This window comes from Podarcis gaigeae, assembly GCF_964106915.1.
Source record: "Podarcis gaigeae genome assembly, chromosome: 7".
NCBI classification, from domain to species: Eukaryota; Metazoa; Chordata; class Lepidosauria; order Squamata; family Lacertidae; genus Podarcis; species Podarcis gaigeae.
The window spans coordinates 42,314,317-42,340,385 of NC_139683.1; the positions used below are offsets into that span (position 1 = coordinate 42,314,317).

The following is a 26,069-nucleotide window of genomic DNA, read 5'->3' on the forward strand; positions in this document are numbered from 1 at the left end:
TTCTGTGAGCACATGCAGTGCACTTGGGAAAATGTTTATTAACTCAATTGTATGGGTCTTTCCCATAGAATCATCATTCTCCCAGAATATGGAGTCTGAGGTTAGCACCCATGCAATTCCAGCCCATCTGTATGGTTAAGTAATGAAGTGTGGCATGGTTAGGTAATATTTAAGGAGCACCTTAGACAATAGTGTGTTGTAATTTGGTGGGGTGGAGATTAGGCTGTATGCCAGAGTCCCTTCTAATTCCTAGATCCATCAAGAATTGAATTGTTGGAATAGCCAGACCAGCTTCTTGGTAAGTTGATGCCCGCCTTAGGGTAAAAAAGTTAAGTGGCTTTGTGCCAGAAGGCAAATGAATGGGCCCCTCCCCAGCTGTTGGTGAGAAGGACAGAGGCAGAGTTGTGTGAGAGAGAGCTAGAAGCTGGAGGCAGGTTTCTGGCCTGAGAAGGAGAACCGTGCTTGATTTCTGCTTGAGTTCAAGGCTGTGACTATGGGAGAAGCAAGATCTTCTGGGGTGCTGTAGGATCAGGGCTGTATATGGGTGTAAGCAATCCATAATCATTCCAAGGAATCCAAACCCTGGAAAACCACCTGCCACCCCTGGAATCTTGCAGTGCTTGAAGATTAGGGTGGTGTGCAACATTATATACCAAATGTCCAGTCTTCCTAGTTCTGTGCAAGATCCTAACCATTTTGATGCCTTCATCAGTGAGTGAATCCATCAGAGCATTTAATATATCTATATATAAGAACATATTTCTCATAAAGTATTTACACCATTTCAGGTATTTATGTACAAATGTGCACTTTAATTCTTACAAAATATATTTACAGTTAACTGCATCAATGAAAAACACTTAGGCATTATTTAACCAATATATATGTATGTCATATTAGTCTGCTACAACAATTGAATACAGCATGGAACAAAACAGGAAGGCACAACCAATCTCTTATTAGGAGCTGCTGGTTTTGGCTTTACTACTTTCCCTCACTAAAAATTTGCACCTTATCTTCAAGCTGCTCTATCAGTGTAAAATATGCTGTTATTAATAATTCTCCTGAAGTCCTCAGAACTGTAAAATGATATAGTACTATTTGTCAAACATTAACTGTAGCTTCTCTTTTTGAACTCTGATCTGTATTATGACACTTCAGAAAGTAAACAGTTGTTTGCTCTCCCTCACTGGCATTGCAACATCTAAATGATCATGAAAACTCTGGCCTGCCCTTTGAAAGCATAGTCACAAGATGCTCTGAGCTTTGGTCATATTTTTTTTTTTTTACAAAAAAAAAAAAAAACTTCAGACAAGAGGCTTCTTAGTAAGCTTTGCTGCAAAAGAAACAGACAGTAAAAAATAATTTTTAATATTCAAAAGAGTGACAGTGTTATTTTTCTCAATGTAATGTAGCTCTTTAAACAATATAATTAGGCAAGGCAAAATCCATTTCTAATTTTGATGACAAATTTGAAGGTACATTGAAAATAAATCTTTTTGATGGCTAATTTGGAAGATAAATTTTCTCAGCCTTTAATGTTTTGAAAATTTGGTAGTGGATTAGGTTATATAAATCAAGTGGAAGTTATCTGTAAAATGCTACTTTGTATCATAACTCACTAATAGCAAAAAAATACGTTTGACTACTCAAACAAGTTCTGCTGAGTCCAATGGGACTTACTCCCAGGTAAGTATTGTTACATTGCAGCCTAAAACACCAGTGGATGTTGTAGAAACAGACCTTGAGGTGTGTTTTATGCTGCATTAATTATTTTGCTCATCTTTATATTGCATTGAGACCACACCAAATTCATGTGCTTAATTGATCCTCATTTAGGCCCTATTCACTTTTCAGCCTTTATTAGATGCCACCTAAGACAAGTGTAGGAACCATTGGCCCTCCAGATATTGCTGAACTACAACTCCTATCAGTCCCAGCAAACATGGCCAATGGCTATGAATGATGGGAGTATTCAACAACATCTGGAGGATCAAAGGTTTCCTATCCCTGCTCAAGTTTTTAGCATAAATGTTTCCCAGAAACTAAATAAGTGAATGCAGGTAGAAATCAGGTGCAGCTCACATGGCTATGCACTCCTGAGAATCCTTGATGTAGTGACATCCCGAGAAGAGGAAAAATACTCATAAGCAGTAGCAGCCCATCCAGAAGGATGGCCCTAACTGCTTCTAATCAGTGCACATTGCAGGAAGAATCCTTGGGTGTGCTCAGCTCAGTAGGTCACAACTCAACAAGATTACCTTCTCAGAAGGTCATAACCATTCAAGATTGTCATGCCTATACAATATAACAAAATAATGAATTTTGACAATGCTAAAAATAATTTGTTATTAGGGAGGCTGAACTATAATCCTAAAGAAGTTGACAACAATACTTTACAAGCTTCACAGTGTAGAGAATCCATTTGGTATGTCTTCCAAACTTTGATAGGATTATGCCGTATTTGGATTGGGCACATGCATATACTCTATTAATGACCGATCTAGAACTCTTTCAACGAGAGCTTCTTCCACTATGCTTATATCCTGAAATAAGAAGGGAAGATAGTCAGACATGCAAGTAAAGCAAAAACAAAACAAAATCCTGCTTAGCAATAAAAGTAGTCCTATTAGGCTGCAACCGTAGTTGAACCGTTATTTAGACCAACACCAATGAGACCATAAGCACCAATCTTATCGATATCTAGCATCATCTCCCCTTGAGCCTTCCTTATCTACCACCCAAATTTAGATTTTCCTGCACTAACATTTCCAAGGAAAGCAAAACCATATTTGGATACAATTTCTGATTACCAATAAATATTTGCAAAGAGCTGCAGAATGTCAGTGAGATGTTTACTTCTACTGCCCTTAAGTGCTAGTTTTTCAAGAGTGACTAGACATCAGGCATAAGGGTGACTGTATCAGCCCAATTCCAGCTTTCTACCTTTTGAGAAATTTGCACCATCAGGACAAATTTTGCTAACATGACAGCAAGACAGTCTGAGATGTTTGTTTCTACTGTTTATGTGATACCACCAATGATCTAAGACAAGAGGTTCTCTAGTGAATTACAGTACAAGAAAATCAGGGTTGGGCTAAGTGAATTATTATCCCATGCAATTATACTCTATGAATACAACTATAATATTCTTATTACACAAGGTGATTTCCTTTCTTGCAGAAATAGGCAAACAAGAAAAACAGAATGATTTGTCTAAGTTAGCATGGTTGCTTAATTTTTGTACTATGCTCCATTTTATGTTTCATTGTATTTAATGTCATTTATTTCTATACTGGAGCCCCCCTATCATATACTACTTACTGGAGCTTATCTGGAAGTGAGAGACTACAGACAGCTCTAGACCTCTGGCACTAATGTTTGCCCTAAACTATTAAGAACAATGCCTCTCACTTGCTCCCCCACACCCAAACTTGGTCCCCTAATTTTCTGGGAAACCTGTTGCAGTTATTTCAAAAGCATACTCAAACTGGGGTAGGTGGGGAAGGATTAGATCAGAAAGAGAGATTGGAACAACTCCTTCACTAATTCTTGGACTGGTATTCAGGAGGTTAGGCTTCTCTGCATGAGTGTAGCACCTTTGAGCTATTTGATTATTTCTCCACTGAAGTTTCTTAAGGCTTTGTAACCTTTCTAATTCCCCAACCATGACATTCTTGCAATCTACATATGTCCTCATATGACTTATCAAGGAGATATGGGGGAGGTGGAAGTTGTAAATAAATGACTCTTAGCAGGGGGTTAGGAAAAACAACCAGGCAATTTACTCACTATATAGTCCTCATAATAGAACGTATGTCTGAGCTGAAGGTGCCTTAAGAAATTCCTGCTGCAATAACTTGAACCACCACCAGGTGATAAGCGACAAATCGGACAGTACTGTAAATAGTTCAAGGGGGAAAAATAAATGCACTAAAAAAGAAAGTGTTTTCACAGTAGCAAAAGAAATGATTATTGCTAAAGAAAGCAAAATCTCCATATCCTGAGTGACTAAAAATATATTAACTGATGTTTGTTACCAGTAAATTCAGATAATTCCTTGTTCTGTTTTGTATACAACTAATAAAATGCCTTGTAAACCAGTCTCTCATGCTTAGATGTTGTTGGTTTGCTTTGGGGGGGGGGTTGCATAAATGAGGTACACATTCCTAGCTATGGAGTGCTTTTTTCCCCCTTGTGTGCTCTTTTTATGCTATCTGACAGAGCTGGCCCAGGATGAGATCATGGAACTGACTGATGCTAAAAGGTTGAGTAACAGCAGCAGGGTCACAATCTCCCTTTCCCTCTCCCAGTTAATCCATTAGGGCAACTAAGGCTGATTTATTCTTGAAACCAATCCTGAGGCCAGACTGAAATGGGTCAAGAAAACTGATATCTTCCAATAATGCCTATAGTTGCACTGACACTACTCTCTTGATCACCTTACCCAAGAGAGTATTAGCAACTGGTCAATAATTATCCAAAGTTGTCTTCTTTAGGAGAGATTGTATCAGAGCTTCTTTTAAAGCCAGAGGCACCACTCCTTGTAATGAGACATTCACTGTCTGAACCAACATAGTCACATAGTCAACCTCTCTGGCTAGCTTTAATCAATGAAGATGGCGTCAACTGAAACTGATCCCATAAAACTTGGTGACATGGAATACTGGAAACATCATCTGGATGTAATAGCAGCAAAGTCATATATTTTCATTTATCATATTTATTTACTTACTACATAGAATGCCTTGAAGCAACTATCTATATCATCTATCATCTATCTATCTATCTATCTATCTATCTATCTATCTATCTGTCTATCTATCTATCTATCTATCTATCTATCTATCTATCTATCATCATCATCTATCATCACCTATTAGTTGACCATAAATATGCATATTCTAGTTTATGCTGCTACCTAATATTTCAGTCAGTCAATTGATTTAAACAACAATGCAGTTTGAAGCTAAAAAAATAAGGTGTTTACCACGGCTCTCCTGTCAGATCTGTGGAAAGTGAGAAAATGATCCAGAAAATCTTCTTCATCCAATGAATACTGGCAGAAAGGGCACGGATATCTGAAATCACATAAGGTACTATTTATATATTAGCTGCATTTTTACATTTTACAGATGGTGTAGTAGTTGCATATTAAAAGCCAATATATTCTAGAGCTGGCAACTGAACTGGATAGTGAGCCACTTTGCTCCTGCTAAATAGGATTCTGCATCAAGTCTCTCTCTACTGGAGATGGGATGGGGACATGATGCGAGTAAAGACTGTAGGCATAAAGATATGGTTAAATATTGTGAACAGAGAACACTATGCTTTGCACAGTGCCTTCCTGTCTAACACATACAACAGAAATGGTTTAATTGTTTCTCCAAAATTAACCCCCACACAGCACAATCAAGGATGCCAACAGTTTCTTCAAAGATTGCTGAACATTGGAATTGGTCACCAGAATTACATTACAATAGTAGTCCTGCCCATGCACTGAATTGATATAAGTATTTGAAGCAGAATTCAAGGTACTTGTTTGACCTTAAAAGTGTGGATACATGTATAGCATTACCTATTTTCTGCAGCTGCAGAATTCCCATGCCTTTGCCTAAGTTCAAAGTATGAGAATCTTACAGAAGTTCCACAAAGCCTTTTTGTTGACCTGGCATCAGTAGTTAAGATTTAGATTACTATCTGCTAAATGATCTATGTTTGGTTTATTTAAAATGGTGAGTTATAATTTGATTTTAAACTGTATCATCATTCACCCTAAGTCACTTGGGTAAGGGAAGGCTAAGATTGTGAAAGAATAAATATATAAACCAAGCTGAGAGTAGATTCTCCCACCATTATTTTATTAAGATACACTTTACCTTGTGTCTGGGTATGCAACTTCCTGTAGGGGCCCATATTTCTCTATATATTGGTCACAGGTTCTCAGATGAGCTCGCATTTCACTGAGGAGCACCTAGATTCATTTTAAGAAACATTGTGTTAGTATTTTGCTGTACAGAATGCTATTCACTAGCAGACTAGCCCTAAAGCTTGTTTAGTAGACAGAAGTAGGTCACATTTAATTCCAACAAAATATGCTTAGGATTGTAGTTGGGTTGCCCAAACTCTCCAAGCAGAAGTGCCTTGTATTTCTTCATTCTAAACTACATGAAGTGATTCAATATGTTAAAACTCAACATTTACAGGTTAAATTGTTAAAAGGGAAAGTGATGGTTACCATAGTTTTCCTAAAGGTAAAGGATGCAAATGTAAGATCAGGATTTGTTAAATTGGGGATAATGTACATTGAGAATTCTATAGGCGTTGCTCCCAAGTAAATGTGCTTAGGGTTGCTGACTTCAAATCCCCATGCATTTCAGAATGCTTAAATCCATGAGGCAGAAAATTATGGAATGCCAATATTTATTTACCTGTGTTCCACATTCTGTACAATTTTGGTGTCTATTTTTCATCATCTTGGTAATATCAGTTGCTGGAATCCCTTCAGAAGGAAGAAACGCCCGGCAGTAGGGACATGTCCATGTGTTATTCCTTATACTTGCTGCAATACAGGAGTGGCAAAATCTAACAGAGAGATAAAAATAAAAACTGTTTCCAAACAAACTACCACTTTAAAGAAAGCAATTTGAAAAGTCACAGTTATGATCACTAGTGAACATGACCTTATAGGAAGATTGGTTTCTACATCAGTTCTTGTGTTAAACATTTTGTTTACTTGAGAATCCCAATCTACAGGACCACTGATAAAGTGAGGCTACAGAAGATAGTGTGTTCTGTTATGGGGATACCTGTGCATTAGCTAAAGTTACTCATTAACATGCAAGCGCCTGCAAACTCTCCCAAGTATTAGTAAAGCACTATGGGAGAGATCAAGCACTTCAAGCAAACAAACAAAAGGTTAAGCACTTTAATGTCCTGCTGAATTTAATGGAGAAGAGTAAATAAAAGGCATTTTTACTCATTTACTGAAATCAATGGAACTCACAAGTGCTTAACATCGGCTGAGCTGTGCCTGTAGCTGTTTCACTGCAAATATTTGTGCAAGATTCTGTTGTGCTAACCTGATTCACATATATACAAATAAAAAAGACACAGGAATAAATTGAGCATGTGCAGAGTATCATTATCCTTGGTTTGAAAGAGTAGTCGTCAGATACATCTTCAGTGATTATTCCCAGCTTCAGTCAGACATAAAGAGTACATGAAAATAAAGGTAGAGGACAGAAAGTTGAAGCCAATTACTTATTCATGAAATTATTGCACAAATGACGGGATGAAATCCAGTCTTCTGGATATAATCACATTGCGATGGCTATAACACCATGCACACAAGAGCTGACAGGGATATGTTTGACCAGTGGCAGACTGCCAGGAGTGTCCACATGGCTCTGGAGATAATGCCGGGAAAATGACTAAAGCTTTTACTGATGTTGTGTCTAAGCCTACTGTAACAAGCCTGAGCCCTTAAAAAAAACCCAAAAAACCTTTGGGGCTTCCCTCACCCCCACAGCCTTTCCTACCTCTGCGCAAGCTTAAAATGCAACAAAGTGTGTGGAAATACAGTGGAACCGCGACGTAATCCATGTGGGAGGCACATTCGCAACTTTGCGCTTTGGCACTTATACGCATAGCGTGATTTAGCACTTCTGTGCGTGCACCGTAACCCGTTCCAGTACTTCCAGGTTCAGCGTGGTGCGCAACCCGAAAACGCATAACCTGAAGCGTTTGTAACCCGAGGTACCACTGTAGCCTTGAATATTGAACAAAGTGTGTGACTAAGGAACTACACCAAATCTGTTAGGTTGATCTGGGAAGTGCTGACATCAATGAACTAAGGGGTTCTTAGCAGTGCTCAATCAATACATAGTTCTGGGAAATGCTCTTTTTTAAATAAGTTGGTTGCGTTAGTACCACATACGCTTCCCTGAAATACACCTAATAAATAAAATGTTCGTGCATAAAAGGTGGGCTAGCTGTGGAGCAGCATTCGTTCCCTTACGCCCAGCAGCAATAGCAGCAAATGCTAATTAAACAGGAGCCTGAACAGTGCTTGGTGTGCCTTTTTTTTACTGAAAACTAATCCAGGCTGGTGGCATTGCCTGTCAGCTTCGTCCTCTGCCTCAGTGCTGTTCTTGTAGAATTCAGAAGGAGGATGGGGACAAAACTAGAAGTAGTTCTGCCCATTACAGTGGTACCTCGGGTTGCAAACACTTTGGGTTACAAACACTTCAGGTTACAGACTCCGCTAACCCAGAAGTAGTACCTTGGGTTAAGAACTTTACCTCAGGATGAGAACAGAAATTGTGTGCCGGTGGCATAGCGGCAGCGGCAGGCCCCATTAGCTAAAGTAGTACCTCAAGAACAGTTTCAGGTTAAGAACGTACCTCCGGAATGAATTAAGTTCTTAACCAGAGGTACCACTGCATTGGCTCTGGCTCCACCTGCTGTTGGCCTCCCTTGTCTTCCAAGCACTTTGGGCACCAGGGCATCACTGCTCTGACCCATCCATCTACCGTATTTTTTGCACCATAACACTCACTTTTTTCCTCCTAGAAAGTAAGGGGAAATGTCTGTGCGTGTTATGGAGGAAATGCCTATGGGTGGCATGCCTACGGATTTTCCTCCTCTAAAAACTATGTGCGTGTTATGGTCGGGTGCATGTTATAGAGCGAAAAATACGGTATTTTGGCACATCACCTGTCCCTTTCTGTGCCCTATCTCTGTCTCTCTCTCCTGCCACTGTACCTTTTGCTCCTCCATGACATATGCCTTGTTTGTGGCAACCCAGTTTCATCAAAACGCAACACAATTATTACTGCAACCAGCAAAACCAATATGTGCAAAACAGTTCTGCATTTTCGCCAATATGGACGCCAATGAGACCTATTCTTAACCAGTTGCCTTGAGGGGAAAGGCTGTTTCTCCTAGAAGACCACATGATATGCATGCCAGGTTCAATCTCTGGTGTCTTCAGGCAAGGTTGGGAAATATTTCTGCCAGAAACTGAGAGCTGCTGCCACTCCGTATCAGCAATACAGGACTGGAAAGCCCAATGGTTTGACTTAGGATAAGGCTGTTTTCCGATGATCAGAAGTTGGTTCAATTTACTTCCATAAAAAGTTTGCAACAATGTGACTTAATTCATCCTTCATGTACAACAAAGGTAGGAAGAACAGGTAAAAGGGCTGCATTATTTTAGCCATTTAGCCATGGGCACAGCCAGGAAAAGGCAGGGAGGGGCAGCTACCCCGCATCAAGCAAATCAATACAAAATACTTAACTAACTGAGGTTGCCCCGCCCCAGCATAAAGCCTGCCCCCCCAACATAAATCCTGGCTACGCCCATGCTTTTAACTGAATAACAGTCTTGTTTTTTCACCCTACTGTCTACATTATAGAAAAGTTGTGTTGTTAAGTTATACAGCAGAATAACATGTTGGATCTGTGATGAAAGTTTCAAAGGTTGGTTTCAGTGCAACCCTGACCAGGCCTATTCAGAAGTAAGTCCTAATTATTCAGTGGAGTTACTCCCTGGTAAATGCAGTTGGACTGCAGCTTAAACTTTTTTTTTTTTTTGTATTTCTCTTGTCTTTAATCTGAATGTAAAACATGTATTTCATTTTAAAACAGCTTCATTCTGTTCCAACTTCTAATCCATAAAACAATTGGTGAGTAATGTATTCCAAACTGAAAAGGTGTTTTTAGCATCACTCTTGAAGAACCTTAGAAACTGAATCCTATGTACTGTATTGGCCCAAATATAAGCCGCACCCGAATATAAAGCCACACCTTTAAAATTCAAGGGGGAAAAAGACAATACCTGAATAAATACGTCCCTAAGTAGATCCTAGGAAATGTAGTTTCTCCCAAGGGGCGTTTCAGTAGTTTCCCTTGGGCTTCTTGGATGTGGCACCAGAGGGAGGTGCGAAGAGCCCTCTTTCTCTTCCCTGCTCCTGTTTCCCCTCAAATTAAGAGTGTCAGCAGCAGCCAGGCATGTGGGGCAGGAAAAAGGGATTTGGAGAGTAGGTAGGTGGGTGTGAAGGAAGGAAGGAAGGAAGGAAGGAAGGAAGGAAGGAAGGAAGGGGGTATTTGGAGGAGCAGGGAACAGGCAAGGAGGCTTATGGGGAGATAAGGGAGAGAGGCTTGGGGATTAGGGGTGCTGCTGGTGGCCTCCAGTCCAAATTCATACTGGCTCAAATACAAGCCAAGTTATTTTTTCACTTTTGCAGACAGGATGAGGAATAGAATTGCTTATTTCTGATCCAACCCTGTTTGAGGAGGTCACCCATCACTGCTTTGCAACCTATGGTCAGGCCATAACCTTAGGGCTACATTCACATTGAACAAACACAGATATCTGTGCCTTTGAAACACGAAAAAATGTTGTGCTTAAAATACTTGTGTTGGCTTCAGGGCAAGTCCCATGGTCTGCAACTGACCTGTGCTTGGGGGAAGGCTTGGGAGTGGCGGGCGGGCTGTGTGCCGTTGCCCCGCATTCCCAGGCTGCTTCCTGGGAGGGAGCCTTGCCGCTTTGCTGGTGGCCTCCCCCCTTCCCGCCGACAGCTAGAGGGGTGCTGGGAGTGGCAGGAGGGCTGTGTGCCATGGCCCCCATTCCCAGGCTGCTTGGGGGTGGGGAGCCATGCCGCTTTGCTGGTGGCGTAAGGTTGTGAATTTAAGCCGCACTTTAACTTTTCACTGTCAGAATTTGGGCGGAAAGTATATTCAGGCCAATACGGTATATTTATTTAGAAGTGGGTACTACAGAGTTCCATGGGGCTAACTCCTTAACTACCAACCATATTTGTGCATTTAAATACTAAGCTTTAGTATTCCACCATTCTTTGGCCTATAGGTAATGTTCTTCATTTCTACAAACATGGGCTTAAAATTGCTCATGTGAGACTTTAGACAGATAACAAGTTCCTGCTAATGTTTTGTTTTTACCTGCAACATTTCTACATGTACTGTAAAGGAAATGCTGCCATGGGCTTTTTGTTGTACTAAGTAAGGATTAGTCGAGCAAACTCAAATCCTTCTCCTCAGCCATAGCTGAAAAGAAGTTTTATCTTAGATTAATCCAAAAGGAAAGTTTCATTGTGGTTTCCAAACACGTGCAAGGTTTTAAACAATGAACCCTAGTTAATAAGTTAAGCAAAGTTAGAGAGAGTTATACAATTTTAAAAACCTACTTCTTGGGTTACATCCATCGTTCTGAGCTTGCAAATGATATTTACAAAGATCAAGGGCAAGTGCCAGCTGTTTATATGTATCTGAATTTGCACATAACACAGAAGCGACACAGAGGCATACCATTCAACTGTAACTGGTAGACTATCCACCTTCTTGGCTTAGGGTATCAGACCTTTCAACTTTTTTAGTATACAGGACTGACTCAAGATTTTTGCTGGTTTTAGCAGTATGAAATGAAATGTCCCTGTAGGAAGTAACAATGTACCGCAGAATTCCTTGTAGCATTGCATTGTGAATTAGTGTTGTTGTTGTAAACTTTGCTGTCTGGTCTTTGACCTCAATAAAGATGGATTGATTGAATTAACTGTTCTAGAAGAAACACAAAATCTCACATTTGTTCATTGTTTCTGGTATGGCAGCAATTCAGTCCCCTTGAATAATTCTGATCCAAGCAGCTGCCTTGTTTCGCTATTTATTGGTGCCAGGATTGCTACCACATACATTGAAATATGCAGATTTATATATTTTAAACATGTATGTAGGTGGGTGCTACAAAAATGTGCAACAATACAGGTCTTAGTCAAGTTACAAGCTCACTTCTAAAAATAGCTTTGGAGTGAAGATTTCTAAAACTTTTTTATTGGGGGTCCGCCAGACACCAAATTCCATCACCCCATGGGTTGTTCATACTGTCACTCCATCCACTACTCCACCAGGGAAAATAGGCTCCAGAAGGAGAAATGGTGGCATGCAAGAACAGTAAATGAATGAATGAATGAATGAATGAATGAATACAAGTGTGCCTAGTTTGTATGACTCATACCAGGCAGGTTGAGACAAGATGGCCTGAACAATTTGGCTGGCAAAGGATCTGTACTTGATTGAATCAATCTGTACTTGATTGAATCAATCTGTACTTGATTGAATCAGTGAGAGGGGGAGGAATTGTAGCTTGTGAGCATGAAAGGCGTTCACAACAGTCAAACCATGGGATGGCTCTTACATCTGAACCAGGCCCCCAGATGGAATGTAAAGAAGACACAAGCCAAGTGCTAACTTTTCCTTACAAATTTGTTCTTTTCGATATCCAGTCTTCACTAGGGAGTAAAAATGGTGGTTCTGACATATAAAAAAGCTATTCTGAACATGTTTTGTTTCTTGCTTGAATATCTCCCACTGAATGCTTAACAGCATGTGCACGCTTCATACATTTTAGTACAGTTAAAAAAGTTAAACAATGCAAGTGTGGCTGCTAATGATTCAACAGTTTGGCCTTTCCTTTAATATGGAAAGGGGCATCTATACATTAATAACAATGTCCCAACCTTGTATGTGCTTGACCTAAATTTGTTAAGGAAAATAAATTTTAGTCCATCCACAGGCAGGCATGGGGGGCAACTCTGATTTTTATTTTTCTACGTTGGGAGAACTCCAATATTTTTGGAATATTGACAGTGAACAGATTTGCACCAATATTTGCACCATAGAATCATCACCATCACTGAATAAAAATATGGGGGAAGACTTTCCAAAACTGGGAGTGTTCCTCCCTTGTTTTAGAATATCATTGTTTTTTAAATAATTCTTTTCAACCGAAGTTTCTCAGGGGAAATAGTGGTTGAATTTTGCCATGAAAAAATTACAAAAAGGATACTTCTAAGAACTCGGGATGCTTCCTTCTTAAAATATACAAACGAAAGAAACAAACAAACATACTGGTATTTTATACCCACATGCATATTAATTTATATTTAAGACATATCAGCACACTGAGGACAATGCAATTAAATGGATCCTTTGTTCCTTGATAAAATAGAATGCAAGCAATTCCATTTGGGGAAAGTTAAAACAGGCCCAGAAACTCAAAGTGTTGAAGCACATCACATCTATTCTCTTGTAATTTTTTCAACAACTAAGGTATTCACATCTTTATAGAAGTGTAGTGTTGATCAGTGTAGTGTAGATCAGAAAATGTTTGTACTGGCTCAACCACTACACTACACCAATTCACAAAAATAAATAAATTTGGATCACACATCCCTTCTTCCCCGACCCAAATATCTTACTTAAAGCTTGTTTTCCCCAAAATATTAAAGGGAATGAAGAGAAAGAACAACGCATCTTAACGAAGGTACATCTTTTAATGCCAATCGCCTAGATCTCGGATTCTGTTTCTGAACTGAATCCGCCGTATGCAAATGTCAAGTTAAATTACTTGTTCGTGCGCTAACTTGGATCAAAGCACACATTCTTTCTGTGCTCGCATCTTTAGCATTACCACCAAAAAAATGTCCTTTTATGATCGCATCCCAAACGGAAGCCAAATACCCTTTCTTTAAAAAAAAGGGAGAATTAAACGGAAGTTGGTTGGTCCTTCTAAGTATGGAAAGAACTGCAGCTAACAAAGTCGCAGCATAATTTCAGACTTCTCGCATTGCAAAGAATGGGGATTCACTCTCTCCCCACACCCGCCTGAGCCAATTCCGGGAGGGGAGTTTCACTTACACGTGGCCGCACTGCGTCCTTACGGGCTGGTGGAGCACCTCCAAGCAGATGGAGCAGTCAAAAGATGGGACTTGCGGCTGCTTCTCCTCTTCTGCTTCCTGGAGAGGGTTGGCTACCTCCCGACTGTCGCTGCTTAACGCGGATCCCATTGCCCAAACTTTGGCACTCCTGGGAGATCAAGCCTCTTGGCGCCGGCTGCTCCTGCTGTGGCCGAGCGCGCAACGCGCTATGAAGCTTTGCAGCTGGAATTATTGTATTGTCTTATATTGCGATTGCAGGATTCCGCCTTGCAGCAAAAGGAAACCCGCGCGAGCTGCAGATCTCCCGTTCCGTGAAACGAACTCTCCGAGACCACGTTGGGGGCCGTTTGTGGCGGTTACACTGGCGACACCCTGCAAAAGCATTATTGGCGGATGCAGGACCAGTCCAAGCCGGCGCGAGGAAACCTGACACCCTAAGCCGGACAAAGGGGACCAGCTAGCCAATCGGTGGCCTCGTTCGCTGGCTGATGCGCTGTTTTCTTTCTTTGACCCTGATCCACAGGGCAAGTCCCATGCATGTTTACTCTGAAGTAATCCCCAAGGTGGCCCGCGGAACTTAACTCCTGTGTAGGATAGCACTTTGCAGTAGCCGTGCGTCACAGGTATCCCTAAAATAGTGATAGAAAACGAAATAGGCAGTTCACTGTCGAGCGCGTCTCTTAGGCATTCAGAAACACTCGTGCAAACTCATTGTAAGATACTAAAGCAAGAATACACATCTGTATCATTAATCTGTATTACTACTACTACTACTATTACTACTTTGGTAAAATGGAAACACATTGCATCGGGATGCATTCTTTGAAATTTTTCCTTTTATAATTTTTAAAATTAATTTTCAATATAACAAATATCACATCAAATAAACATTTAAAAAAAATAACCGTACAATACTGTTTGCACATTCAATAAAACATTCAAACGTGGGATTTCTCACATCCCTTGACTTCCCTCTGCCCCTTCTCGCGGTTCCATTGTTTCAACATTAATTCATGCATGTCTGTGTAATATTATTCATCTTATTGTATCCAATTTTATCTTTTATCATTGTATTGCAAATGTTTCTTAAAATCCTGCCAAGGTGTTAACTTGTATACATTGCTTTGACATTGCTTTGATATATATATGCAATAAAAACTTCCCATTCATTTATAAATTTGTTATTGTCTTGATTTCAAAGTTTCTCTGTTAATAATTTAGCCATTTCCACATACTGTATTCCATTAATTTGTTTTGCCAATCTTCTTTTGGCTTTCCATTGAAATCTAAGAGAGCAGATTCTAAAGGAGCACCTGCACATTTATTGAGATTTAGGGGGCAACCAAGGAGAATACAACAAAATTTAGAGTGCTCATGTCCAGGTTTTAGCTAGCCATGTCCTCTCCATGATACTCCATTCTATTTTCCTCCTCCCACACAGATGCTGGTCAGTCTGGCTTCTGAGCATCTGTTGCAGGGGTGCCTAAACTTTTTTTCAAAGAGGGCAAGATTTGATGAAGTGAACATGTGTGAGGGCCTGCCAGAGTTGTTGAGCTTTTTTTGGGATTTGACCCCAAGAAATAGACTGCCACAGGGGCCTGATTAAACCGGCCAAGAGGCCAGATTAGGCCCCCAAAATGGACTTTGGACATGCCTGATCTGTTGCACCTTCATTGGATAGTTTCAGGGTACCTTGTCCATATGCTCAGTTCACACTGGACTGTTATGGACTGTATGCCCCCATACCTGCTTAATGATTGTTTCTACTTCTGCTAGCTTTGGGGTTCCCTCTAGCATGCTGATACTGTACTTCCCTCTTGTTTTTCAGTAGCCTCTTATTGCCATCATCTTACAGCCATCACAAGCCACCATTTGAGTTTGCTATTAGTATACCTGTGGGACTTACAACAAAGTGTTGAGGTCAGGAGTACTTCTGTTCGGGATTTGTTACAACCAACCATGCCATTGCCAGGATAGTCCATTCTATTTTACCGCTCTCTCTTCAATGGTCCGTGACCACTGAACAGTACTCATTCAGCTGTTTTCGGAGTTCCTTCTCATTTATATTCTTTTTCTAAAGATTTTTTGTAGTTCTGGAAACCTTGGCTTTCTAAACCATACTACCATCTTGTGTGTGGATTAAGCTGTTTTGGCTTCTTCTTCTTCCAGTTAATGTATTAATCACGGTGCCTAAACCACAGTCTCAAGTTACAGATAGGTAGCCGTGTTGGTCTGCCATAGTCAAAACAAAAAAAATTCCTTCCAGTAGCACCTTAAAGACCAATTAGTTGGTCTTTAAGGTGCTACTGGAAGGAATTTTTTTTTGTTTTCACAGTCTCAAGGTACATAAGAATACAGTAATTAGACAACTATATGGGATGATGACAGCACCACTTTCAGCAGTAATAACAGTGACCACCAGCAAAGTGCTAATCAGAATACAAACTCTTACAGTCTGAGTATATATGATCACTTTGTGGATTACATTCATTCTTCTTAAAACTGAGTAGGAAATCTTAGGATGAATCTTGTAACACAAGAACCAATTAACTTCAATCCTTGGCATCTCAAAGTTGGGCTGCTGCCAGCCAGTGTAGACAACAGTGAGAGAGTAAGATGGACTAATGGTTCTACTCAGCAGTATAAGGCAACTTCCTATGAGTATATGTTCTGTTTCATTCATTAGCTAGTAATTCTGAGTATTTTAACATTTCCGAACTGTGTTCAGTATCGCTTGGAGCCTAGCAAATATGGATACTGTTATAGGATTGACGGGGGTTGTTTTGGTGGCCATCTTTCGACCCTCTACAAGCCTATGGTTTTATTTCATGGGATTCTGTAATGGAAGGAACTACTGAACTGGACAAACCAGTCTCTTTGTTATGGTAATAGGCCTAGATAAGTCTTTTTTATATCTTTTTACATGACTAAAGAGTTGGCCCTCCCTGTTTGTGTGTGCATGTTTTGGGAAGGCCTTCCTTGCTTACCTAGCTGGAGGCTACATCATTGTAGCATTAGAAGAACAATAGGCTGGGGGTGGGGGGCTAGTTTGGGCTAGTCTCCTCTGGAGCTGGGTAGACACAGAGGCTTGACTTGCTCTCTGTGCAGAAACCCAAGCTATGACATTGAGAAGCCCCCTGGAAGCCAAAGGGAACAGCAACCTCTGTTGGGAGTGTTACTGCTTTAAGTCTGTGGTTCTCAAAGGTGCGCCACACTGGGTGTAGCAGGAGAGGATCACAAGTGTGGCGGGAAGAGTCAAGGGCATTAAAATACAGTTGTACCTTGTGTTGCGTAACCTCCAGGTTACAGAATCTTTGGATTATGGTTGTGGCAAACCCAGAAGTGGGTTTGCTGCTCGCGTGTGCACAGAAGCGCTCTGCGTGCTTCGCACATGTGCTGAAGTGCTCTGCGGCGCCGCATGTGTGTGCAGAAGTGATCCTCCGGCTACGAAAATTTCAGGATACGGCCAGGCCTCCGGAATGGATCCCGTTCGTAACCGGAGGTACCACTGTAAACATTTAAACATTTCAGCTTAGTATGGTATAGTATAGTATAATAAAAATAATTATTATTTGCAGAATATGGATATATTTTCAAAATGACAACAAGAGTGTCAAGTGATACTGAGGACATCCTAGTTGTGTTTTCTGACGTATTTCTTATCAATAAAAAAATTGGTGTGGTGTGAGCAAATTTTTATTCTGAAAGTGTGGCCCAGAGAAAATAGTTTGAGAACCACTGCTTCAAGCCCTTCAACCTTATGCTCAGCCTGTATATTTGTGTAACTAAAACCTTATTACAAAGACACCAGGGTCTCCGGTGACCTTCCTTCGAAGGAAACCAAACCTGATTTATGTGCTGCCACTCCTGAAGTTTCTTACTACTTCAGGTTTGGTGTGCTCATAGCAATAGATTTCAAGATGTTCAATTAATATTTTGCAAATATATATGTACTTTAGAAATAAAATATTTGTGTGGGTTTTTTAAAAAAACCTTTTTCACTCATAGTCCTAACTTAGGCAGGTTTACTCAGAAGTCCCACTAGCCTACACAGCAATCCTAAGCATGTCTACTCAAAAGTAAGTCTCAATGAGTTTAGTTGGACTTAGCTCTGGGTGAGTGTGCATAGGACTGCAGCTTTGCCTTTGGTTGTTTGACATGTTATGGCAGGGATGGGTAACCTGCAGCCTATCAGATGTTGCTTAATTACAATTCCCACCATCCCTAGCCATTGACCATGCTAGTTGGGGCTGATGGGAGTTGTAGACCAGCAAATATTTGGAGAGCCACAGGTTCCCTGCACCTAGATTATATGGGATGATCACACTGCAATCTATCGATTCTATATCTTTATATTGACCTCTGTAGCATATAAAATTCTTACCCTAAAGTTACAAGATATTTCCCCCCTCCACACCTAATGTTTATACACATAAATATGAAGACTATAAAAGCCAGTGTGAATTCTGAAATTATATTTAAAAAGTGCCAACCTAGAAGTTCGAAAGCAAGTCAAAGTGCAAGTAGATAAATAGGTACCGCTCCAGCGGGAAGGTAAATGGCATTTCTGTGTGCTGCTCTGGTTCGCCAGAAGCAGCTTAGTCATGCTGGCCACATGAGCGCCGCAACCCCAGAGTCGGTCATGACTGGACCTAATGGTCAGTGGCCCCTTTACATTTACCTTTACTATTTAATTCTTGCTCCATGACTCAAAACCTTTTCCTGTTGCCCCAGACGGATCCAGCCGTAAGAACAAAGGCTTGCAAGGCCATCAGTTGTGCAAGTGCAGTTGAGCAAATGGCATCTTGGGCCTGCGTAAAGACTTCTGATGTCACAGGGATACACAGTTGACTCATATACAAGGCAGAATTCACTTAAAGTGTTTTAGAGCCTCTCTCTCCTGCAGTTTATCATCTGATGGCCATGCAGAAATATGGGCCGCCAATGCATTTCAGCCATCCTGCTTTTGGTGTTGCACTGAACAAATATGTCCCATCTGAAACGCATTTAGTACTCTACCCACAATTCCTCCCTCTGACAGAGATGTGCACATTTGGAAATTACTCCTTCTGCCTCTTTTTTCACCTTTCCTCCCTTTGCACATCATGATTTAGTGCGTAACATGTAGCAGGAGATGCAGTGCAAACATTGTGAGAAAAGGTCAGAGCACCCAAGATGTTGGGCATGCAGATGGGAGTGCAGGAGTTTCTGAGGAGAGGTTTGGTAAATATTAATGGCTGCCATACAGATGGGCTTTATATTGTGACTAACATGCTCATAAATAATAAATAAAAAGATGACAGCAAAATGAATGACATTGCAGAATGTAAAACCAGAATTTATTTTACTGAATCTTTTGTGGGATTTTATTGAAATCAAATAATGCAGTGCTGGTGAATCTGTGGCCCTTCAGATGTAGTTGGACTCCAACTCTCAGCCTCAGTCAAGGATTGTGGAAATTCTAAGCCAGTGGCACCTGGAAGCCCCCAGGTTCCCACCCCTGAAATAATGAGTGTTATGAGAAAAAACTGATCTTTTCCCCTTATGGGGTACCCAAGAACCCATATAGAGTCCTATTGTAGGTTCTCTATCAGTAGGAGAAATAACAGAGGCCAACCAGAGGATGTTGAGAAGCGAAGCAGCTATTAAGCCTGATCTTTATTAAACTGTTGCAACAGGGTGCTCACTCACCACAAGCAGGAAAGAGGAGGAACCCAGAAGAAAGGTGTGCCTGCCCTCATATAGACTTTTGAAATTGCCCACCATCAAACTCCAGACCACCCCTAGAAACATCATACATACCGTACATCACAGAAGGGGTGTAGCCCAGGAGCACCTCCCCCAATGAATCATACATACCTCAAAGTGGCAGTTAAAAATAGAATCCTGAGTGTATTATCTCCTGTGGGGCAGGTTACCTGATTGCATTATACAGTATCTGGGTTTTGGCCACTCTTTTGTTATTATAACTACTTCATTCCGGAATCCAGGTCACAGACTCACCCTGTTCACACCTTAAATGTGCCCTTAAGGCAGGATTTATGAGCACAGAGACAATGGGGAGGTTCCCCCCCCCCCATTTCCTTCAACCTTGCAGAGAAATATTTGAGGTCATTTTGGGAAAGACAAAATGGTTTCAGGACTTTTCTGTGGGTTTCAGACATGTGCTTTACATATTTGTATGTGTTTGCTTGGTACATTTATGAACATTATTGTATATACAGTATATGTAAGACCTTAAAATTCTTATAACATGAGTATGTGGAAATTCAGATCTATAAACCATTCTGATAGAATGACTGTATCTTATGGAATGACTTTTTGAGGTGATCCTGTAAGTGGGTTGCTGTAAATAAGCTACCAAAATAAATTGATTTGTGGTGGCTTTTCCACACCATTATTCTTATTTCAAACAGAACTTCAGCTTTTTAAAACTTCCTATTTCTTCTCCCATGTCTACTAAAACTTCCAACTAGCATTTCAGTCAGATAATTTTTAGAAGTAACATGGTAATCTGCATATCAACAAAGATTCAAATAACAATTGGTGACAAAACTGATACAGGACATTCAGATGTGCCACTCTGTCTTGTTCCCAGCTCCCCATGACAACACAAATGGCTAATAATACACATGGGGATTTCCTAGGACCATTTTCTTGCAGTTGCAAAACAAACATGCAAATTGTCCCACCCTCAAATAAAAGCAAGGTGTTGGTGTTTCTGCAATTAGTTTTGTTTTTAATTTGAAACTCAGTTTTAGTAAGTTTCCTTACCTGATTCTTTACCTTCTTAAAAACAAATATATAATCCTGCAGAAAATATAGGACAAGGTTCTACTCAGGAAGCAAAGTGTACAAAGGATGTTGTAGCAATTTGCTTCTTTAAGCCTAGAACCTGAAGTCAACATATGTTGCCACAGAGCAAGTTCCTGCCAAATTTCCTGGAATGCAGGTGTAATCTTTAACTTTTACCTTGTTGACTGTAAAGAAAGAGTGTCCTGTGACTTCAGTAGCTAAAGTAAAATTACTTTGGGAACACATGACAAAAATACTATTTGCAAAGGAAAGAAATCCAGACCATACTAATCTTTATAAATCTGGATTACAAAATTGCATCCTAAGAGTCACATCTGATTGTTTGAAGCCCCAGTCACCAGGTATTTGCATTGCTTCAAGGCTTTGTCCCCATCCTTAATTCAATTCACTTTAAAAGAGAATATATTTGAAAAGTGTCAAATCTAAATGAACTAAGATATGTAAATAAACTGTTTGCGTAGCTTCATCACATCCCATTTCCATTTCAGAATAAAAGGCCAAAATCACCTCTAGCACCTATTCTTTTAATGTTATGAACACTATGCATACAATATTTTGAAGCAAGAGCTTACATTTTTGTGGACTTGAAACACCCTTCCCTAGGCCCCAGCTAAAGACCTATGAGGTTTCACATGTGGAATATCACAGGTATCATGGAGGAGCTATGGGATGTGTCTTTTTATATTACCCCTTTCCTGATTCTACACCTGGGATGGGGAATTTTTTTTTCAGCATTAAAACTGCATTCCCTCCTGCAGGACCTGCATGCCAGTTGTGGGTGGGGCGGGAGGCAAAGGTAGATGGATTAATGGGAAATGATTGTACTTTTGTATAGTAGGATACATTCCAGCCATGCAAAACTCAAGATCTGTTATCACAATTCAACGATGCATTCCAGCCAGCCAAAAGTATTCAAGGGATGTGTGGAGCAGGCAGGTGAGCAGGGACATTTGGAAGCCCCTGATCCTTCACAGTGGCAGGATGCCCTTTCAAGGTTGCACATGGGCTACCAATGAGGAGCAGAGCAGACACATCCTTTCTGAAACTGTCCACCCCTCTGCTCAATGCGAGGAAACATTGGCAAAGGCAGGTTGGTCCTCCATTATTCTCTTCCTCCATTTCCCTGCCTCACAAAAAAAAATAGATTAGTTAGTAAATAAGCCAGACTCATACAGTGCACCAAGGTGCCTCCCCTGGTGTCCCCCCTGAAACATAATCCAATCCAACAGTAGAGCAAAGGCTGCTCAGGACACTCTGGTCTGGCTTTCAGAACTTGCTGTTGATAAACTCAGAGAGAAGACAACACTGCACAGGCTCAAAACCAGAACAGAACACGTGATTCTGATTTGCTGATAGGATGGCCATAGCTCAGCCCTATTATCTTCGTTCAGGGTGGGTGATCTGATATGCTAATTCCCTTGTCCTGAATGTCGAGTACTACCAATCATAGGAGTCAACTCCTTGGGCCTGAGATCCCTTCCCCCTCCCCAATTTTTTTTGAGGGTGCTGGACACCCCCCCCCCCAGTTGATGGGCATTGCCACTCAAATGGTGTGCATGTACCAACTCTTGTGATCGATTATGCAGAGCAGGGCTTACCTGCCCCCCTCAATGTTTTATTCAAGTTGGCATCCCTGCTGCCAATCAAGAGAGCTAGATTAGGATCATAAAAGCCTGATGGATTAGGCGACTGGTCCATCTAGTCCGGCATCCCATTCAACCAGTTGCCTATGGAAATCCAGAAGCAGGACCTGAATGCAACAGGACTCTCCACCCTTGTGATTCCCAGGGACTGGAAATCAGAGAATTGCATCATCTGGTGCCCAGCAAAATGCTAGTTTTTAAAAACGTGCTCAGGTTCTCCGCCTGAGACATTTTTGGGAGGGACCTACTCAGAGTAATGTTTTATGATTGGTTACACTCTGCAGAGAACCAACTGGCCACAACGCAGAAAAATCTCCCGGAATCCCTGTAAATGGAAACTGAACTCATATAGGCATGAGCACAAGCGGAAGGAAAGCGCCTGGGCTGTGTCTTATCCTTGCAGGCGCAGCCCTGGTAGGAAAATCAGCCTGCACGCCCAGATCCTTTCCCCGGATTGTTTTTCCGCTCATTGATTCTGCACAACCCTCCTGCCTTTCCCAAAAGCTCAGCGAAATGCACACTGCGCATGCGTACTTGTCTCCCTGCCCTGCCACCCCCGGTCGCCTCCTTGATTCCGACTCCAGGAGCCTCGCCTCTTCCCTCTCCCTCCGCTGTCACGTGACTAGCCGCAAAGACTGCCGGGAGCAGGCTGACCCGGTTGTCTGGGCTCTCCGGATTCAATATGGCGGGTCTGGGCGGTCACTGAGGGGCTTGGCGGGGCGGCGGGTGTCAGCGCGGGCAGCCCAACTCTGCGCTCGTCTGCGGCGGGGATTCGGCCTCAGCGCTCGAGGCGGGAAGCGTCTCCAGGAGGAAAGGAGCGGGCTAAGCCGGCCGGAGGGGGCCGGCCCTTGGCTTGGGCTCGGCGCGGCGGGCCGCCCTGTCAGTCGGCCGGAGCGATGGCCCAGCGAGTGCAGTCGGCGCAGGAGTTCCTCCAGGACTCGTTCGTGCCGTTGGTGGCCGCGCTGTGCAGCGAGGAGGCGGAGAAGGTCACCCGCAAAAACAACCTGGGCTTCTGCGAGCTCATAAAGCCTTTCTGTCGCCTCACTTCGGAAGGTCGGTGTCACCTGGCGGGAGCGGAACTGGGTTGTTTACATGGTGGGAGGGGAGAGCCGCCGCCGGAGCACCCCTGCCAGCGCCCCGTCCCTTCCGGGTGTGGGTGCTGCGAGACAGCTGGGCGGGGGCAGTATGTACATCTCCAGAGCCCTCCGAGGCAGGAGCCCCTTTCACTGTGTTGACTTCCCCCTTTGCTGAAGTTCCGACTTCAGGCAGCTGCTTCCCATCCAGATCGCTTGCCAAATTCTCCCTTCTGCGAAAGCCAGGAGTGTACTTGTTCACGTGGGTGATGGCATCTTGTTTACTCTGAAGGGGGGAGCATTGGATCCGGCTTATGCTTTCACTCCAGCGGGGCAAATGTCTCTGAAGTGTAATGTCCAGGGGCCTTTGCAGCGACAGGGACACCAGCGTTAAAGTCATTAGGACCCTCGTGGGCAGAATGACGCTCTGCTGATCGTCAATAGTTTTGATTGTATTTTGTGAAAGTGGTGTCCTTTACCGAGTTTCCACACTTCAGAGGTAAAAGATGACACAGAATGCCCTACAAGTGCTGGCTCAAATTAAACCCTGTTGATATGAGCCATGCGAGTGGTTATTAACAATGGATGTGTCAGTTGTAGCCTCAGTTATATGTACTGGAGACTGCTCCCTATGAGACTTAGGCTGATTTGCCAAAATGATTATATAATTTTGTACCAATAGGGATATTTCATATGTTTCTCAAACAAACAAGTCTATTACACATAGGTGATGTTTGAAAAAGGAATAAATTACTTTAACTTGGCTGTTACAACCTAGGAAAACACATGTAACAAAATGCTCACCTTTGCTAAATGAAAATCAGTTAGAAACATCAAGTAATTGTTAATTTGTTTTGGTTTGTTTTATTCATTATTGCTTTGTATTTATTATGCTATCTGAACATTAAAAGCATTAAATACATTTTTAGTTGGTCAACCAGTGTTTTTATTAAATATGCACATTTTCTGCTGCTGTAAACTGACTTCTATAGATAGTAATGAAATGGATCTTGATGAAAAATAACAATTTTCAGAAGAACTGCTTTTGTATTGTTCTTTTTTGCTAATTTATTACTCCAAGTAAGCAGGACATTGCTTAAAGGCACATAAAGCAGCAACTTTGTTGAAGTTAAGCAAACTTGGATCTGGTCAGTGCTTAGATGGGGGACCATCAATGAGCTCAGTGTATGCTGTTATCATGAAAGAAATATAGGATGTGAATGTAACAAATAAATGCACATACATTTTGGATTAAGCTGTTGGAATTCTAATTGTGCACATGCTAGGCTCGTTTGGAATATACACATATGTGGACAACTTTGCTGCCCCAAAGAAATCATAAATTCTTCAACCACTCTGCTAGGATAAGTGATGGCCACTTCCTGCCAGCATTTCTGAGTACTATATTTTATACCAGCTTTTGTGAATGAGTACAGTGGAGATATTCCAGCTCCCTCCACAAACAGAAGGAGTACCACACCATTATATTTCTCATTTTATAATCACTATATCGATGCAGTCTTTAATTATGTTTCTTACCTGTGCTAAACCTTCATGGATGGAAAAAATAAGTAATTACAATTGGTAAGTAAGTAGTATGTTAAACAGGGGTGTTGGCATACTCACTACCAAACTGTATTTTAAGTTGCTCCTTTCATTTGCACCTTGTTTTAATGTGTCCGGAATTAGGAAATGTGCATTAGAGGCAGGCAGTTTTTCAGCTGGAGATCTCCCAAGAATTTCTGCAATTCACAGATGTGCTTGTTTGGAAACATAATGAACAGGAATACAAAGTTGAGGGCAATTTCTGTGAATTTGGAAAAGTGTCAGATAGGAGACTAGAAATGGAAGGATATCAAAGTGACAAGTTTAGTTACAAACTAAGAATGTGAATACCAGTTTTTCTTATGATTTATAACTCATCCAAAGGTGTTCAGGACAGGTAAAAACTGCTTAGATATAGTGATTGTAAAATGAGAAATATAATGGCGTAGATCTCACACACACCAAACCGCAACCAAAGGGTTCCTTTTGCTTGTTGAGGGAGCTGGGTTACTTCCACTGTTGGAGGCAGTATGTGCCTGTGTGCCTGTTGCTGGGAATCACAAGTGGGGAGAGTGCTGTTGTACTCAGTTCCCTGCTTTCAGGTTTCCCATAGACACCTGGTTGGCCACTGTGAGAACAGGATGCTGGAGTAGATGGGCATTCGCCTGATCCAGCAGGCTCTTATGTTGTTACTCATTGGAGGCTTCCAGTGGAGTGCAGAGGTTTGTGGCCTTCCCCCCCCCCACGAACCCCATTTCCCTTTCAGTTCCTGAAGGCTCCTCCAACTCTTTGGAGAAGATTTTCAAGGGGATTCAGGTGGAAGTGAAGAACAGCAGAAATGATTTTCCTCTTCCACTGACAGAGCATCCTATTAGTGGAACTCTGATCATGAGATGTTGCTGCCATTGCAACCTTCATATGGATCCAAGCCATTATTATAACATATACAATATGTACTGCAAAATAATATATACTCATAATAGTTTCCTGCATCAACTTTATCAAAACAGAAGGGCATGTTGTAGATAGGGCTAGGGATATAGGATTTTTTTAATAGGAGAAGGATGTTTATTACAGATATTTTGCCTGTTTGGTTATCCCTATAAAGCATAGGTTTATTGTAATGGGAATGCCTAAAATAGTATTTGCAATTGGCATCAACTCATTGTTACTAATGAGCTTTTCAAACAGAAAATTTTCTACAAAAAAGAAGCACTAGAAAATTTTCCAGTGCTTGACATCACTGACAGAAATTT

The 26,069-nt window shown here is 41.4% G+C and overlaps 2 protein-coding genes across 6 annotated transcripts in view; one reads left to right on the forward strand and one right to left on the reverse strand.

The window, feature by feature from the left end:
• Nucleotides 1-791: 791 nt before the first annotated feature.
• On the reverse strand, nucleotides 792-14,595 carry RNF125 (ring finger protein 125). Of its 2 annotated transcripts, none has more exons than XM_083748082.1 (6): nucleotides 13,717-14,595; nucleotides 6,432-6,585; nucleotides 5,880-5,974; nucleotides 4,991-5,081; nucleotides 3,793-3,900; nucleotides 792-2,546 (listed from the first exon to the last, which is right to left on the reverse strand). In XM_083748082.1, the coding sequence occupies exons 1-6, from the start codon at nucleotides 13,863-13,865 to the stop codon at nucleotides 2,454-2,456; spliced, it is 690 nt and encodes a 229-aa protein (XP_083604208.1). In that variant the 5' UTR covers nucleotides 13,866-14,595; the 3' UTR covers nucleotides 792-2,453. The 2 variants fall into 2 exon arrangements, with proteins under 2 accessions (XP_083604208.1, XP_083604209.1); XM_083748083.1 differs by lacking the exon at nucleotides 13,717-14,595 and adding an exon at nucleotides 6,684-6,862.
• An 8,215-nt stretch (nucleotides 14,596-22,810) lies between these two features.
• TRAPPC8 (trafficking protein particle complex subunit 8) overlaps nucleotides 22,811-26,069 on the forward strand; it is a 56,237-nt gene continuing 52,978 nt past the window's right edge. The window contains exon 1 of one of the 4 annotated variants that reach the window (XM_083747529.1): nucleotides 22,811-23,248. In XM_083747529.1, coding sequence (XP_083603655.1) covers nucleotides 23,092-23,248 — 157 coding nt within the window. In that variant the 5' untranslated portion in view covers nucleotides 22,811-23,091. The remainder of the gene's footprint in view (nucleotides 23,249-26,069) is intronic. The other 3 variants (XM_083747531.1, XM_083747530.1, XM_083747528.1) reach the window with 3 other exon arrangements.

Excerpts from the sequence above, each read along its gene's own strand:
- RNF125 (XM_083748082.1), bottom strand. The coding sequence starts at position 13,865 with ATGGGATCCGCGTTAAGCAGCGACAGTCGGGAGGTAGCCAACCCTCTC. Across the intron at positions 6,586-13,716 it reads AGGACGCAGTGCGGCCACGT|ATTTTGCCACTCCTGTATTG; the intron begins GTAAGTGAAACT and ends TCTCTCTGTTAG. Across the intron at positions 5,082-5,879 it reads GTTGCATACCCAGACACAAG|ATATCCGTGCCCTTTCTGCC; the intron begins GTAAAGTGTATC and ends ATGTGATTTCAG.